General features: G+C 32.2%; 3 protein-coding genes across 3 annotated transcripts in view; 2 read left to right on the top strand and 1 right to left on the bottom strand.

Annotated features, from left to right (window-relative positions):
• LOC125837709 (acetyl-CoA acetyltransferase, cytosolic 1) overlaps positions 1-18,994 on the bottom strand; it is a 392,637-nt gene that overhangs the window by 172,486 nt on the left and 201,157 nt on the right. The gene's annotated exons all lie outside the window — the stretch shown is intronic.
• On the top strand, positions 8,349-11,400 carry LOC125837712 (nudix hydrolase 2-like). Its single transcript, XM_049516786.1, has 8 exons — positions 8,349-8,510; positions 8,815-8,880; positions 9,152-9,289; positions 9,462-9,539; positions 10,115-10,165; positions 10,269-10,303; positions 10,448-10,556; positions 11,224-11,400. Exons 1-8 carry the CDS (start codon positions 8,376-8,378, stop codon positions 11,398-11,400), a joined length of 789 nt encoding a protein of 262 aa, XP_049372743.1. The 5' UTR covers positions 8,349-8,375.
• On the top strand, positions 15,599-18,569 carry LOC125837727 (uncharacterized). Its single transcript, XM_049516804.1, has 5 exons — positions 15,599-16,136; positions 16,265-16,461; positions 16,576-16,648; positions 17,050-17,612; positions 17,856-18,569. The coding sequence occupies exons 1-5, from the start codon at positions 15,599-15,601 to the stop codon at positions 18,567-18,569; spliced, it is 2,085 nt and encodes a 694-aa protein (XP_049372761.1).

The following is an 18,994-nucleotide window of genomic DNA, read 5'->3' as shown; positions in this document are numbered from 1 at the left end:
TTTTTATTTATTTATTTTTACTTTGTATTTATTGCCATTGTTATTTTAATATAACCATATTTTCAAAGTTATTTTAAAGTCTTGTACTCTTGTTATTATCTCTCTAAATTAGAATTACATTTATTGTGGTCACTTGAGATAAAATTTGTAGACTATAGTATTGGGCCCGTGCATAGTTCGAAGTTATTCCAAAGTCTTGTACTCTTGTTATTATCTCTCTATATTGGAATTACATTTATTGTGGTCACTTGAGCTAAAATTTGTAGACTATAGTGTTGGGCCCGTGCATAGTTCAAAGTTATTTCAAAGTCTTGTACTCTTGTTATTATCTCTCTAAATTAGAACTACAGTTATTGTGGTCACTTGAGCTAAAATATATAGACTATAGTGTTGGGCCTGTGCATAGCACGGGCATTCTCATCTAGTATATATATATTCTATATATAATAAGTCACAATGCAACTATCATTGTAACTCTCTTGTTAGCTTTCAACCAAAAGCTAACAAGATTTTTAGTTACATATTTATTATTTAGTTAAATAATAAATATGTCATTGTATGAGCTATTTATTACTCATTTCTTTTAAATTTGTTAATCTGATTTTGATCTGACACATAGTTTACGAAAGTAAATTAGATTTTGAGAAAAAACATTAAGTGATACTTGAAGTTGTCTCAAATTTTCAAAAAGACACCTTAACTTTGCGTGCGTCCTATTACCCCACAAAACATTCAAAATCACAATAAATACACATTTTTTACACAATATTTTCACTTTGGACAAAAATATCCTTCGAATGTGCAATTTCTTAAAAATAAAAAGTCGGACCCATTATTGATGTATTGAAGGATGTTTTGGTAATTTCCTATGATGAATTCGTTTTGTTTGTTTCTTTTAAATTTCTTTTACTATACTAAATAATTGTATAAAATATTATGAATCACGATAATTAATTACTTAAATATTTAAAAGTTATAAAAATATATAAAAGATCTGATTGACTCTTCAAATTTTACCGGTGACACATAAATTGGGACAAATGAAATAATATATATTATTTGAAAATTTCTTAGAAAGTACTATAAATTACAGTAATTAACAGCTAGAAATATTTCAAAGACAAAAAAAATTGTTTGAATCTCAAAAAAAATTTAGTACTCCCTCGGTCCCAATTTATGTGACTTACTTTCCTTTTTAGTCAGTCACAAAAAGAATGACACATTTTTATATAAAGTAACAATTTGACTATAAAATGTCTATTTTACCCTTAATGAAATGATTTACAGCCACACAAATTTCTATCATTCATTTTGGACCACAAGTTTTAAAAGTCTTCCTTTCTTTCTTAAACTTCGTGCCGAGTCAAAGTACCTCACATAAAATGGGACGGAGGGAGTACTACATAAATTGAGAAAGAAGAAATGACCTCTATTATTTGAAAATGACGTAAAAGTATTACAAATCATACAATAAGAATTAACAATTTAAAATTTTAAAAGACTTTAATGCTTTATACTTATTTTATTTCCACTTTGGACAAAAATATCCTCCCAATATGCATATTTTTTTAAACAAAAGTGGGACCCATTATTGATGTATTCAAGGATGCTTTGGTAATTTTCCTATGTTAAATTCGTTTTGTTTGTTGTTTAATTTTTTTAAAATAATTGTATAAAATATTATAAATCACAATAATTATTTACTTAAATATTCAAAAGATATAAACATATGTAAAAGATTTGATTAAGATGCGTAATTTTATCGGTGACACATAAATTGGACAAATGAAATAATATATATTATTTGAAAATTACTAGAAAGTACAATAATTTACAGTAATTAACAATAGAATATTTTAAAGACAAAAAAATTTGTTGAATCTCTAAATTTTATTAGTACCAAATAAATTGAGAAAGAAGAAATAACTTCTATTATTTCAAAATTGCATAAAAGATATTACAAATCATACAACAATAATTAGCAATTTAGAATGTTAAAAGACATAATTTTTTTTTTTACCATAGTTAACAATAATTAAAAATTTAAACTATTTTAAATTAATATTAAAGTTTGATTAACTCTTTAATTTTGTCTTTGTCACATAAATTGAAACAAAAAATGATATATAATGGGCCCGTGCTAGCACGGGCTCCGATATCTAAGTGTATATAAAATTTGTCTTTCATCGAACAACGTGTTAGCTTACGTCTCAAAAGTCAAAACTGTCATATGAGTTTGCTCCATTCTCTTTTGGAATACTTTTTGGGTATTGTACTTATGGGTGACTTTAATAAATTGGTGGCCTAAAGCTAAATTTGAATAGAGGCCTTAAATTCAAATATATATCTTTTATAAAATTTATTATAGCCAATTATTTAAGCTTTTCTTGAATCATAGTATTCATAATTTGTCAAACTTCTATTACTTCTTTGCTCTTTTATGATTTTTTTTTTTTAATTTTCTACAAATACTACTCAATATGTTTTTTTTGAAAAAATACTTATAACCTATTAATTTTTTTTTAAAATGAGGCCCCTCAAATTTTGGGGCTAAGGCAATTGCCTCTTTTTTTCAAAGCTCTAGAGCTGCCACTGATTGTACTCATCTAAGTATTTGATTCAAGTTTAAAGCATATTAACAGGATGTAAAAAAAATATGTTTAGCCAGAAAATAATAACTATATATTTATTAGAAAAATGACATTTTTCATCAAATTAAGTAATAAATCAAACTATTAATGACATATATATTTTTGTTCAATTTTATCTAACTTAACGTCGTTTTTGACTTTTCCCCTTTGAAAATAAAAGTTGGGTCAAAATTAGTTGATCAACTTGTAAGACCGCTTCTCATTTTGATGGCTAATTGTTACTATTATATTTAGGCAGAATGGTCTGGTGGACCCTTGTACTTGTATCTATTTGTATTGTGAACTCTTATACTTATCCTTTTGTCATCTGGACCCCTGAACCCATCCAAACTCAACATTTTAAACACTTTTTTTGATGTGGTATGGAGCGTGTTGCACAAACACGTACACGTTGGCCAAAAAGAAAAAAAAATAATCCACGTATGATATTATATTCCACGTGGCAAATGACTCACCTTAAACTAAGAATAGTCCTAACTCCGGCGAAATTTTTCAAACCTTCGCGACTTTTACACTTCTCCTCTTCTCCTCTTCTCTTCTCCTCTCCGCGACGTTCATCTGTGATTTTCCTCCAAACCTTCGCTCAGTTGAAGCTCAGTTCCACTCCGATTTTCGTTGTAAGTTCTTGCCTTTTGCGTTAGTTCTGATCTTTTTCATTTTCTCGCGCGTATCTGTTTGATTTTAGGGTCGATTGTCATTCGATTTTCTGAAATTTTTTGGGGATTTTACTTTGGTTTAGATGTAATATTAGTGTAATATGCTTTCTTAGTTGATGTATGACTTTGAGTGACTTCAATGGCATATTTCGTGAATTCGAGTAGATTCTAGGGTTTATTCGTAAAATCCCAATTTCAACTAAAATTAATATTTTATTTCTGGTCAATTGTCTTGGGTATTGATAGTGTTAGTTGAGCATTATTACATCAATTACAGTCATGGTAAGTTAATGGCTTTAACTGTTACACCAATTCATTATTTCCTTAAAAAAATTAGGGATTTTTGTGTTACAGTCATGGTAAGTTTATGGTTTAACTGTAGTTATTATTTTTGACTTTACAGGCATCGTAAGGTCATGGCTTTAACTATAGTGACACTTCAATTTCACTATGGGGGCTGTTTTGTATCTAATCCTACTTTAAGGTATGTCAATGGAATCAGTAGTGTTGAAAAGATTAATATAGATGTAGATGAGTTGCATATTATGTTATTTCATAAAATAGCAATGGAATTGGGTGTTGAAAATGTTGAGACATTTGGATGTAGAGTCAACAAGAAGGGTGTTTTTTACATGTTAAATACTGATTCTGATGTTTTAAACTTTCTGAATGGTTTGAAGGGTGCTGATTTTGTTGATGTATATGTTGTACATCCCATTAGTATACCTTTAGTTGTAGAGGAGATACTTGTATTGCCTAGCACTAATGCTGATGTGTCCTCATCTCCACAACAAGATAATGCTGATGTGTCCTCCTCCCCACACAAAAATAGGGCTGATCTGTCATCCTCCCCACAAATAGATAGGGCTGATGTGTCTTCATCTCAACCATTTGATGAAAATGAAAATAGGGATTTAAACCAAAATCAGCCCCTTTTAGTTGAAGAGCAGTCCCCTTTAGTTGAAGAACAAGCCCCTGCCCCTAGAGTTGAAGAACATTCTGATTCTGATTCACTCTATAATATTGATGAAAATATTGATGATTTGAGTGATTTGGATGAGGAGTTGCTTCAAGCTAGGCAGTCTAATATTCAAGAACAAGTTAAAGAAAAGACTGCTAGAGTAAATCTAGATGAGATACCATCTGGTCCTGTAGGTATAGATGCTGGTTTTGAAGACATTTATAAGGAGAAGAGGGGGAGATTTGAAGGCAATTTGGGTGGTGATGACCCTTATTTTGATAGCTCAGATCCTGGTAGTGACATTAGTGAAGATGAAGGGGATCCTGTTGAGAATGATGAAGTGGTAGATCTAGCACCTAGGAAGGAAAGTACAAAGATCTACTTTGATCCAACTGCTAAAAAGGTTTTATTTCAACTGTATATGGTATTTTTGAATCACATAGAGTTCAGGGAGGCACTGCAAACTTACTCTATTCAGAAGGGTGTTAATATTAAGTTGAAACCTAATGAGAAGGAAAGGATAAGGGCAAAGTGTAATAAAAAAGGTTGTCCTTGGCATATTCTTGGAAGTATTGATGGTAACACTGGAAATTTCAGTGTTAAAACATATTTTCCTGTCCATAAGTGTTTTAAAAGAACAAGAAACAAACTGTGTACCCCCATTTGGGTTAGTAAACATTACAAGGAGAGGATTATGAGTGAGCCTACCATCAAACTACATCAGATTCAGTTTTTGATACAAAAGCAATATGGTTTGTATGTTAGTAAGACAAGTTGTAGAAAGGCAAAACTGAGAGTTATGAATGAACATATGGGAGATTTCAGAGAGGAGTTTGCTAGGTTGTATGATTATGCTGAGCAATTAAAGACCACAAATCCTGGAACTACTGTATCTATTAGGACATCCAAGAACACAATTCCAGGAAAAAAGGTGTTTATGAGCATCTATATTTGTCTTGGTTCCTTAAAAATTGGATGGAAAGAAGGGTGTAGAAGGATTATTGGTTTAGATGGTGCATTTCTTAAAAGTGTATGTAAAGGTGAATTGTTATCTTGCATTTCCAAAGATGGAAATAATCAGATGTACCCTATAGCATGGGCAGTAGTTGATAAAGAAACCAAGGACACATGGTCTTGGTTTCTCAAGTGCATCAAACATGATTTGGAGCTTACAGAAGGTGAAGGACTAACAGTGATGTCTGATATGCAAAAGGTATTACTATATTATTCGTTAAATTTATTTCTTCATTTTTGGAGTAATTAATATTTAACATTGTTGTATGTCAAATGTTCTTTATTTGACAGGGTCTTCATCTTGCACTTATTGATGTATTGCCAAATGCTGAAATTAGATGGTGTGCTAGGCATATATGGGCAAACTGGAAGAAAGACTGGAGGGGTGAAGAAAGGAGAAGAAAATTCTGGCAGGTTGCCAGGGCATCATTTGAGGTACTTTTACAGTCCAAACTTGATGACTTGAGTGAGTTAGGAGTAGGCATTGTAGAAGCTTTGTTAAAGTATAACAAAGAAGCATGGTGTAGGGCATATTTTAAAGAACATAGCAAGTGTGATGTGGTTGAGAACAACATGTGTGAGACTTTCAACAGTTGGATTTTAGGTGCTAGGTTCAAATCAATAATCACTATGCTAGAGGAAATAAGAGTCAAAGTTATGGAAAGAATGAATCACATGAGAGAATTTTCAGAAAAATGGATTACTGATGTAGCACCAATGGCTATGGATATTCTTAGAAAAAATGCTGAAATTGCAGATAATTGTGAGGTAAAGTTTAATGGTGATCTTGGCTTTGAGATTCATGATCCACCATATAAACATGTTGTTGACCTAAGAAAGAAGGTGTGTAGTTGTAGGTCATGGCAATTAAAGGGAATTCCTTGTGGTCATGCACTTACAGCAATTCATTATAAGGATTGGGTTGTTGATACATTTGTTGATCACTTGTATAAGAAGGAAACATACTTGAAAGCATATAATAGGTTTATTCAACCTATGACAAACATGAAGATGTGGCCAAAAAGTGATAGACCAGCCATTGAACCACCTGAAATTACAGCTATGCCAGGAAGACCAGGAAAAAATAGAAGAAAAGATAGTGATGAGCCAGTTAAGAAGAAGTTTGGAAAGGCTACAAGGAAGGGAAGAAAAATGAAATGTTCTGTGTGTAAGACTTTTGGACATAACAAGAAAGGATGTCCAACTCTGGTAAGTTGTGCTTTAATGTCTCTTTGTTACTGAATTTTACTCTTGTTATACTTTTGACTTTAAAATATGTTTGTAGAAAAATGTTGCTGCTGGAACAGGTGCTGCAACTTCAAATGTTGCTGCTGGAACAAGTGTTGCAAGTGCTGCAACTGCTGGAAGCCAGTCAAGTGTAAATGCAGGTCCAAGTGCAGGTCCAAGTGCATGTCCAAGTGCAGGTCCAAGTGCAGGTCTAATTAGTGCTCAACAATCAACTTCTAGTGCAGGTGGCCAAAAAAGAAAGACTAGCACAGCTTTGAGAGGTGGTGCAACTCTTGCATATAAGAAACCAAGACCAAAAAAAGCAAAGACAACTGGTTATGGTCTTTTATTTGGATCAGGTGGCAGTGTAACTGCGAGGGTATGTATTTTATCATTTAAACACATTAAATTGCTTTAATTGATATTAGCTCATCTTTAAGTTAAGATTTTTGTTGTTCTCTCAGTCTGGAAATACTGATAGGGTATTACATAGTGCTACATTGTCAAGTTCAACTCCTACCAATATTGATCTTGGTTACAAACCCAATGGACTAAGGTGGAAGGGAAGAGCTGCAATTACTCAAAGGCAGCTACGGGAGGAGAGTTACAGAAGCACTCAAGGCACACATTAGATTTCACTTGGTTTAGCTTAATGACTTGATCCCAACTAACTTTATTTTGATTAATGACTTGATCCCAATTGTTTTGGTTATGCTATTAGGAAGACTTTGTTTTTGTATATGCATGGCGCCTACATGAATTTGTGTTATGTTGCTATTAGGAAGACTTTGTTTTTCTGTATGAATTTGTGTTTGAATGAAGTTGCTATTTAGATTTCTAAAGCAAATGCAGTCCATTTCATTATCAAATAACACCTAGTACAAATTAATATATCTTAAAAATAACGGCTACAAACCAAATAACAACAATCACAATAACAGTGATATCAATACTAGTGTTTGATCCTTGTCTTCCTTGCCTTCCTTGTCTTCTATGTCTTCTATGTCTTCCTTGTCTTCCTTGCCCTGAACTCGTTGATGGATTCTTAGTGTTGTATTGTTCTTGGCATGTTGAATCATTTGCATCAGCCCATCGGAAGAATCCACACCCATTACCGGATGAATATTTTTGGCAACCCCAAAACATTCTTCCAGGATTAGTTGGTGTTCTTGATGTCTTTAGTTCAACATATATTCCACAGTAGCAACATCGAACCGTCATTGTGAAGACCAACAAAATCAAACCAACAAAAATACAATAGAACCACACAAAAAAAAAAGATGAAACAAAAATACAATAGAATCACACACAAAAAAAAGATGAGTAGATCGAAGGAAAAAATAAAGGTACCAAAAATAAAAGAGAAAAAAATTTGAAAAGACAAAATCGAGAAAAAGAGGAGAAAAAAGCTCAAATTTGTCCAACAATGGTGTTTGAGTGAAAATAAAGAAGAAAGATGGCCTTTAAAGGTCAAAATCTGACCGTTACTTTATTTTTAAGGCATCTCACGCTCTTACCTTGTGTGTATCACACGCTCCATGTGGAGTCTTTCCACATAGGATGCCACATCAAAAAAAGTGTTTAAAATGTTGAGTTTGGATGGGTTCAGCGGTCCAAATGACAAAAGGATAAGTATAAGGGTTCACAATACAAATAGATACAAGTACAAGGGTCCACCAGACCATTCTGCCTTATATTTATATCCAATGCTTTTAATTTATTTCTCACCAGGATAAATAATAGTGGTCAACAGATGGTAATATAATAATAATTATTTTTCTATATATATAAAGCTTGTTAGGTTCTCCATTTGATAAAATTCATAGGCAAGTTGTTGAAAGAAATTCAACAATATTTGAAGGAGTTATGGAGGAAAATAGACAAGTATTTGAGGCTGATGAAGATGCATATGGAGGCATGAATGTACATATCAAGGAGTCAATGGATTCTATCAAATTCATTGCTATGCTTAGGGCATCCATTTCACAATGGACGAATCAGGTATTCCTCCGTTCTAAAAAGAATGATCTAGTTTAACTTGATACAAAGTTTAAAAAGAGTAAGTAAAACTTTCCAATCTTGTGAATCAAAATTAAAGTTATGTAAAATATACGAAAAATACCCTCTAATGTTGTGATGTTAAGCATATCACACGGCCAAAAATAATAATTATTAAAAAAAGTAAAAGTTATTGATTCTTATTAAACCTTCTATTTTACGTTTTCTATAGTTATAATATGTTTAAAATTATAAGATATATACCTTTGGTAAAATTAAAGTGAGAGTATATAATTTTTTGTTTCAGGGAAAGAAGGGTGTTTGGATTAAATTGCATATAGAATATGCCCACCTAGTTAACGATGCAGTCAAGGTACGTGAATGCCAACCTACTAAACAAAATTTAATTTATTAACTCACAACACCAATATACTACTATCTCTGGTCTTGTCTCATGTTAATTTATGTGATACTTTTTACTTTTTCAAAATTCAATATATTTAGGACTTTTTGAGTTGATCTAATCTTAATTAGTTTTAAAATACGTTAAATTAACTCTAATTTTTTTAAAAAATTACATAAATCGAGACAAAAAAATATTAAAAATTGATAACTTAATTTGTGTATATTTTATTGGTGTGCAGGAAGGATTTTGGTATCATCATGCAGAGGCAACATACTTGATGTTGGTGTATTGGATTCCTCAAACTCCTCATACTATTCCTGCAAATGCTTCTCACAGAGTTGGTATTGGGGCTCTTGTTATTAATGATAATGGAGAGGTATGTATCTCGACATATTTAAAATCACAAAATTACATATGTACATGTCAAAGTCAAATACCGTTATGCACCCAGTTAATTAAACATCGTTACATAAATTGATATATGGGACATAATACTACTTTCAAACCATATTATATTAACATGACATATGTTAATAATATTTGCATAGGTATTAGTAGTCCAAGAAAAAAATGGGACATTCAAGGGCACAGGGGTGTGGAAACTGCCTACTGGGGTTGTTGATGAGGTAATTATGAATTATCATCACCACTATTTCGAACCTTTACTCTCTATCTATCTTTGTCATAATTTATATGACTTACTTTTATATTATTAGGAGTAATACATGTATTTGATCATGCATAAGTAATACCATGTTTGGTACATAGTTGGTTAGGACTATATATAAAATTATTACTATAGTATTTGATTTGCAATTTTGAAACCTGAATAACTAATACATATATAAGTTATGCGAGAATCTATCTACAATTTTATGCAAGATATAAGATGAAATAACTAATACGTGAATAACTAATTCATGCATAAAGTAATATACAAATTTCCTCATCACTAATTCATATATTACTAATACATACATAACTACTCTAACCAGCTACCAACTGATCTCTCAATAAAATAATTTATAGTCACACAAATATTTACAACTTATTTTAGACCATAAAATTTAATTTGTTTTTTAAAACTTTGTGTCAAGTCAAGCAATATCATATAAATTGAGATGGAGGACGGTAATATTTACATTGCAACAAATTAATTCTAATAATGAAATAAACTTAATTAGTTATTTCCAAACAACAGGGGGAGGATATATGTGATGCTGCTATAAGAGAAGTACATGAAGAAGCTGGAGTAAGTTCAATACAATTAATTAATTAAGTTTCTAACAATTACTTATAATTTCATCTTTTATTTAATTAGTAATAATTTTTGGTTTTATCATGAATTTCATCAGATCAAAGCAGAATTTGTAGAGCTACTTGCATTCAGGTAATTAATTAATCTCATGTGCCTTTTAATTCTTTAATATATGAACATTTTTTAATTAAGGATATTGTGATTTCATAATTATTTCATTTTCTTTATTTAAATAATTATTTATATGACTAAAATTTATTATTTGTATTATTACAGGCAAAGTCATAAATCATTCTTTGGGAAATCGGATTTATTCTTTGTTTGCATGCTAAAACCACTCGCTTATAACATCCAGAAGCAAGATTCTGAAATCGAGGGAGCGCAGGTGTGTATGTAGGCCTTATTTCTTTTTATAAGATTGATACGTTTGAATTTGAGTGAATATTTGATTATTAAGATGTACATTATGATTTAGAATTCTAAATATGAATATACATATACATATATTAAAATGTATATTGCATTAAGAACTGAATACCAAATAGTTAACGCTATTTGTTTTCTCAATATCTGAATGTAAAAAAATTGTCTTTAGTTAAAATATAATAAATATAATATTCAAATAAAATACTAAGTTGATCTAATATTTTATCAATGAAATATTTGAAAAAACTTATGTGGAAATTTGTGATGGTAATGACTAACGATGGTGATTATGTGTGTCGATTTGGAATGATATTGACTAGTAATGATGATTGTGGATAGTATCTTATAATATAGTGATTAATAGTCGTGGCTCTACTACGTACACCACACATAAAGTTTAGTGACTTTATTGCGGCAAAAATTAGTTATATGACTTTATAAGTAAAATTTAGTGATAGCAAATTTTCATTAGTTTGATATTTTAGTAGGGACATTTAGTAGGTAAAATTAAGTATGATTGGATTTTTATTAGTTTGATTATTAATAAACTATAATTTAAGTTTTATTAATGCCAAAAAAAGATTTCTTAATTATTGAATAATTTTATTCTTTTGTAATATTTGCAGTGGATGGCTATTGAGGAATACGCAGCTCAGCCTTTTATAAAGAAGCATGAAATGTTCAATAAAATAGCAGAGATTTGCTTAGCAAAAAAAGACAACAAATACAATGGTTTCTCCAAAGTGCTTATGACTTCTGCATTTTCTAATAAGAGAACTTATTTGTACTACAGCCAAAACTAATAGAGACGTAAACATTATTTAAAGTTTATAAATTCTGAATTTGTCATCGCTTGTCTTAATTAGTAATTGGTTTCGTAATTAATTATGTATACTTATTTTTTGAATTCTATATAATAAAAGTTACTGAATTCGTCTAAATTTACGACATATGAGCTTTACGCTAATGTATAATTGATCAAATATTATTCTTTGTTCAAGAGAATCAGATTGAGATTTCATAGCCAATTTACGTTCAAATTCACAAGATTAAATAATGTGAGTATGTGACCACCAGGTTTAATTTAATTACCATTTCTTTGTCTTGTTTAATTTTCTCTATTTGTTATTCTTGTTACAAATGAAGAAGTTCTTCGATAAGTCTAAATTTGGCTTTGCAAAAGAGTCCATTTTTTTTGTTTAAAAATAAATCAATCGTTGCGTATGGCAATAACAAGAATTTGTACTAGGGGTGTTCAAAATTGAACCCTAACTTATAAGTCAATCGCAAAATTAATTTATTGGCTTATTGGTATTGACTTATCAAATAAACGATTGGTGTGAGGGAGGATTATTGAATTTCCTTATCGAATAAACCGTTAACCGTTAAGACTTACCATACTTACACTTTTATCTTAGATATATTAGCCTCGTTTAATATTTTGCCACAATATATTATATATTGTTAGTCCTAAAATCGTAAAGCCAAAAACTGAAAAACCTATATACTTTTCTATTGTATTAACTATTATATTACTACTATTCTATATATTTTTGCAATATAGAAGAATTTTATAATTTAACTGCATTTAAAATAGTGAAAAGAAGTCCTTTTTTTAACATTCATGGAAAAAAAAGTAGAGGTTAGCCGATACACCGTCCAATAACTGTCCGATAAAACCAACCGATATCTTATTGATTGGCTAGTGGATTAGCAAATTTAAAAATCGATATCCTATAGGCCAAACCATTAAGCAAAATTGTATCCACACGATCAGCACCCCTAATCTGTACTGCTAAATTGTTTAATCAATGTTCTAAAAGACGATTTATATGGAGTAGAATGTTTAATTTTGTCATAGCTAAGTGTTATCCTTAGGCACGCAACCTCGCTTGACGAAAGTTCTTTTTCATATTAATTAACAAAGGGGATATCTGCTCAAATTTGCATATTTTAAGGATATATTTGATCTTTTTCCACTTTTTATTTGTTTTCCCACTCGATATCCGAAGCCCACATATATTGGAGCTTCGTTAAATTCAGATCGCACTCTACAGGGCCCATTCGGAGATGACGCTCCCAACATGATTTTCTCCACTTTTTCCACTTATTAATCAACTAACTAAAATTAGGTAATTTGGAGGCTCAAGTTAAATTAAAGACATTTGAACTAACTATATGACATAAAATAGGAACATATATCTAAACATAAACGAAAAAATAGTTTAAAAGTAAAAAGAAACAAGTGTTATAAAAGAAGAATCTAAATTTCATAAAGTGATACGAAGGTCAAGGTCAAAATACATAATTGATTATTTAATTTATCTATGAAACCTCTAATAATATGAGTATATGATTGAGTAATGTCTATGGAGACAAGGACATATACCTTTAGCAAACTACCATGAAATACTAAAACTCATGAATACTAAGCCCCTAGGAACCGAGAGGGGCTTGCCAAAAACAGAGAACATAGAACCTAGCGACGTTGCCTAATTGTGTCTGCGTATCTGAATCTGCACCAATAAAAGATGCAGCACCCCTACAAAGATACGTAAGTATATGTGAAATAGTATTGTATGTTAAATGATAGAATGAAACATGAACACACGTATCAAAGAAAAACAAGAACAACCAACAAAATCATATTCATAACATAGAAGGGTTAAGAGATTGAAACCGTTTATGTTGTCTTAGTATTGAGTCTTTTATCATATTTTAGTTCATTATGAGAATTTAATAGTATAACCGCCGACACAAACCACCATGTGAAGATATGAAGTCTGATTTTGGTCCGATCAGCTAAGCCATTTTATACCTTGTCAGGTGCGAGACATACATTCCCTAACTAGCTCATATACCAGGGACATAATAAAGAGTCGCCCAAACTAACGATACAATCCTTAACCTACGTCAACAAACATAGCTTCAGATATTCGTTGTTTAGACTCATGCCCTCTCGGTTAACCATTTAACTCCCTTAGCAATGTGTTCGTTCATCGATTAGCCTGATGGCTCATGTTCATAAAATTTAAGGATCATAATTCATAACTTGAGTTCATGCCATCATATCATAAAATTTAGAATTCAAGTATCATAACTTGCATTCATGAGAATCATATATCATATCATAATTCATAGTCAAAAAAATATATTGTGGTATCATAAAATTTACATTTGAGATGATTGCATAGTTCATAATCATAAAAGATCATCAAGAAATGATTAAGCTTAATTAGTTTTTAAGATAGATTTTTTTTTTTCATAATCACAAAAATTCTTGTAGAAAGCCTTGTAAGACTCATGGGATGAGAAATATCATAAGAATTGAATATTTTTATGGAGGGTCTTGGAGTTTTATAAAGAATCAAGAAAATTCAAGACATGAGCGTTTTGTTCTAACCCTAAATCGTTCATGCAAGACATTAAAAAACACGGAAATATAATTTGTGGGAAAGAACAAGGTGTTTTCACACGTAGTGGATATCCTTACATACTTTAATTGCTCCAAATACCAAAAAAAAAAAAGAAGATAGAAGTATTGAGGGAAAGTAGTTCTTTCAAGACTATTGAGGGAAAATATTCAAACCAGAGATCAAGATTCTGGAAAGGGGGAACTTCACTCAGACAGTGTCCCTATAGAGATCAAAAATGAAGAAATCAACCTTTTTTGTTGATCTCAATTGGGAAGCCACTTCTAAGGCCAAGTATAATTAGTAATAACAGTGAAAAAAACTCATCAACAGGCAAAAATTGAGAGCTCTTTGCAATTCTAGAACCAACACTTATGAGACTATAACAACGATAAGTGGGACAAGGAGAAAGCAAAAATCAGTTATATAGAAATAATGGCAAAAGTCCCACATTGGTGGTTAATGAGATGGGTGGACTCCTTATAAGGCACGGACAATCCTCCTCTCTTTGAGCTAGCTTTTGGGTGTGAGTTAGACCCAAAACCCTTTATTAATACGAGCAAGATAAATGGTTACCAAAGATTTTAGGCATGCCTACTTGAATGAGAAGATATGATGCTTTTGGAACTATATGGATCATACTCAAATTCTAATAGACAATGAACATCATATCACTCTCAATATGAACAATAATATTGATGCCCTTTGGTGTGTAAGAAGAGATGTTAATGTTATATACTCACACATGTCTATGTCTCACACCCAAAGTTAGATTATAAACCTGGACTCCAATAATTATCATGTGTAGGGTAGGCCCAGTGAAGCCAAAATAGTTTATGGTTCTGATGAATCACAATAATTTTTATTTATTTATTGGGTTTCAGATAGATTATTTATACGTATTAAGTAATTTTCTTTAATATAAATACAGGCTTTGAGACAAAGCTGCCAATATCTCTAAGACTGGCTCCCCCTTTGGTCATGGTTGAAACAATGAGTTTAGTTGTATCTGCAAAACGTGTCCTAGGCCTACTAAATTTCTTTGAAGGATGCCTCATGGTTTCATCTCTAAGATCAAATTTGTGGAAATTAATAGAAATTTATTGTTTTAAGTTTGATGCAATCCCTTCTTCATAATTGTTAGTATTTCACAATTTTTATGACTAATTGCTTATTTATCTGCAAGTTTTGGTGCTTATTCCTTTTTAGAAAAGCTTTTTCCTTTGCCTAGACGTTTCAAGGAAAAATGTGGCTGTGATGCTTGTCGTTTAGGCCCACGAGTGCAATTTGTGCTCATTGCAGTCACCTCTGTCGTTCTTCACATGTTGATGTTGATACTACTTTAATAATAATTTAGTATGAATTGTACAGTAATTTAGATGCTAAATTATTGAGTAATGAATTGATTTAATTGAATATATTCCACTTATAATGTCTTAAAAAAGTAGAACCTGATTTCCCACCCAAAACCTTTTGGGGATGCCAATTCTGTCACAATCAATATACTACATTTGTACATCATTTTATATGTTATATGAAATTTGAGACTAAAACATATATCTTCTCTTCTTTAAGCTATAACTCTCTCATGGAATTCTTAACTGAAGATGAAAGAAAGCATAACACGAATAAGAAGCTTTACGATGCACTGATGAAACAAGAGAACACTGAAGTTTTACGACTCTGTCGAGAACTGGAATCAGGGCCATTGCATATATTAACCGTGCACGATGACACAGTCCTCCATGTGGCTGCCTACTCTAAACAAACAGATTTGGTTCTCTGTTTACTTAAAGAGTTGGAAAAGCGGTTGCCTGAGTTTCCTGTAGATGGACTAAAGCATCGTAATGATATGGGAAATACCATTCTTCATGAAATAGCTACTTTTGACAGAGTTGATTCAGCTGCAAAGATAATATTGGATAGAGAACCTGATTTACTTGGTATGCGCAATAAGAGTGGAGAGACTGCTCTATTTCGTGCTGTTCGTTATGGGAAAACAGTCATGTTTGATTTTCTTGATCAACAAGTGAATCAATTTTTTGATGTTAATGAACGCGAGGCATTTTATTATAAACTTGGTGGAGCAACAATTCTTCATGCTGCTGTACGCTCTGAACACTTTGGTATGTTTTAAAATATTATAAGTTGTAGAGCAACAATTTATGATTGTTTCCTTTGCTAGTGGTAAAATGCTGAGTTCTTTTGTATTGTGTTTTATTTTCTTCCTCTTTTTCTTTTTTGCATCTTACAGGTTTGGCCCTGTCGATTGCTAAAAAGTACGAATATTTGGTAAATGAACGAGATGCAGATGGAATGACTACTCTTCAACTTCTTGCGTGCAACCGGCAAGCATTTGGAAGTGGAGAGAAGTATGGTTATATCAAGAGATCCATTTACACTCGTAAGATACTCGAGATGCTACACTCTGGAATACTTGAACTCCACCAAGTAGTTGTATAAATGAATATAATGATCTAGGCCCAAATAAACATTCCTCCTTCTGTCAATCATAAATATCACTTCTTTTTCTTGATATTAGTGAAAACATTGTTCATTACTTAGGCGTTGTTACTTGAAAAATTGTGTTGGATGTTTGCAGGTCTTTCGACTGAACCTAAGGCTACCGAGAAGGAAGGTAAGTCTCCACACCACCAAGTCATTGTAATCCCACAAGTGGGATCTGAGGAGGGTGGGGTGTACGCAGGTAAAACTCATATACCCTATATAAGAACGTTGGAACATCACCTTCTATTATTCGAATTTTTTATGGAATAACAAGACATTCATGACTGCAGAGGCGGATCTAGGGCGGATTCTATAGGCTCAAATGTACCCCTTGCTTTTCTACTAAAACTATTTATACATATGCAAAAAAAATTAAAACAAAGTGATACATGTAGTAAAACCATGCTCATTCTGGTCCAACTATCTCTAGATCATAGGCACACTGTACTTCTTTCTGTCTATTTGACGTCTGCCAGAAGCAATCCAATCAACTTCACTCATCAATTTTTTTCTGTTTTCTTTTTCCTTCAGATGCTGAAAAATGTTATAGAGTGCCTTTGGTGGAGTCTATGCGTAAGCATAAGCAGAGATATGAATCAGTTCTGAAACTTGCCAAGTTCTTGATAGCAAAGGATACTTCTTGGGAGTGTTCAGAATCTGCATTAAATCAGGTCGAACCTCGATCCCACAAGTATAGACTAATGTCAGATGTTTCAAAAAGCGAAGAAAAAGAGGAACAAGATGGTGTTGCACCAGCAGGACAAGTTGTTACAAAAATTGCTGAGTCACCCTTGATTTTGGCAACCAAATCAGGTTGCACAGAGATTGTAGATGAGATATTGAAAACATATCCCCAAGCTGTGGAGTATGTTGACAGTGAAGGTCGTAACGTTTTGCACGTGGCAATCAAATACCGTCAGATGCAAATTTTCGACATAGTTGAGAAAATGGGAATGCCAATGAGGAGACTCAAGAGAAAAATCACTCATCAGGGAAATTCCATACTTCACATGGTTGGTGTAAAAGAGGACACTGAAATTGCAGATATGAGAAGCCCTGCTTTGCTATTGCAAGAGAATTTGCTCTTGTTTGAGGTAAAACTAAATACTCCCTCCGTTTAAAAAGAAATGACCCCTTTCCTTTTTCGGCAACACTTTAATTTCAGTTTTCCACATGACATGTTTAAGACCACAAATTAGAAGGAATTGTCGTACCTTTGACATAACTTTAGTTTAAGACCACAAGATTCAGAAAGTCTATGTTTATTTTCTAAACTTCGTGCCTAGTCAAACTAAGACACTTCTATTTATGACTAAGTAGTTTTGCTGTTCCTGCAGCGTGTGAAAAGCGTCTGCTCAGCTGATTTTTTCGAAATTATTAATGAAGAAGGCAAGACAGCAGAAGAGTTATTCACTAAAGCAAATGCTACACTACGTTCAGAAGCGAAAGACTGGCTTAAACGCACAGCTGAGAACTGTACAATAGTTGCTGTGCTCATTGCAACAGTGGCTTTTGCCGCAGCCTATACTATTCCAGGTGGTCCAAATCAAAGCACGGGTTATCCCGTCCTCTTGGCCCAACCGTTCTTTGTGATTTTCACTATCGGAGATGTGCTTTCCATTACCTTTGCTTTGACCTCAATGATCACTTTTCTCTCAATTCTCACCTCTTCATTTCTGTTGCATGAATTCAGGCGGTCGCTTCCTCAGAAATTAATTCTAGGAGTTACCCTCTTGATTCTTTCTGTGTCCATGATGATGTTAGCATTTGCATCGACTATAATCTTGATGATTCACTATAAGGAAAGGTGGACAAAAATTGCTTTATCTTCCATGGCATTCCTACCTGTGACCATTTTTGCAGTTTCATATTTTCCTCTGTATGTGTCATTATGGAAAAACTTTAACTACTCGTTAAGGAAATTATCCAGGGCATTCCCTCGATGCAAGATTCTATCAGGAAAGCCTTGCGATGATTCCCCTTTGACAATCTCTTCCAGTCTCCATGAGTCTGGATCTACTAAATTTGGCATTTCCACATCCTACTATTAGTAACTGGTAAAACAGTTGTTCTGTCTGTGTGAGATAAAGTGTCCATTGAAATGTATTCTAGTATTAGCGGCGTGTGCCCATTGAATGTATGTTTGTCTAAGTCCTCTACTATGTGAGACGTTTCAAGTTTATTATCTTGGCAAACTTATTTTGATTTGGCTTTCTGAGAACTTTTAAGGATCTGCAACATTCAGGGCGCGATTATCTGGCCAAGTGCACGATTGTCAATTTGTTGATCTATATATCTATAACTTACATAAAAAGGAAATATTGAATTGTGTAGACAAACGAACAGTTGAGACATGAAATTACCATAGCTCAAATGAAAGGATACATTTCAAGCAAAAAAGTACTTAACCATATATAGTTCAATACAACTTGGCAACAAAAAAGAAATATAATGTTCTTGAAAATAAGAAATATTG

The sequence above is a fragment of the Solanum verrucosum genome, unplaced genomic scaffold (assembly GCF_900185275.1).
Source record: "Solanum verrucosum unplaced genomic scaffold, falcon-dt-bn FXZP01000029.1, whole genome shotgun sequence".
Classification (NCBI taxonomy): Eukaryota; Viridiplantae; Streptophyta; class Magnoliopsida; order Solanales; family Solanaceae; genus Solanum; species Solanum verrucosum.
The sequence above is the reverse complement of the archived record's forward strand: the minus strand, read 5'-3'. Positions and strand labels throughout refer to the sequence as shown.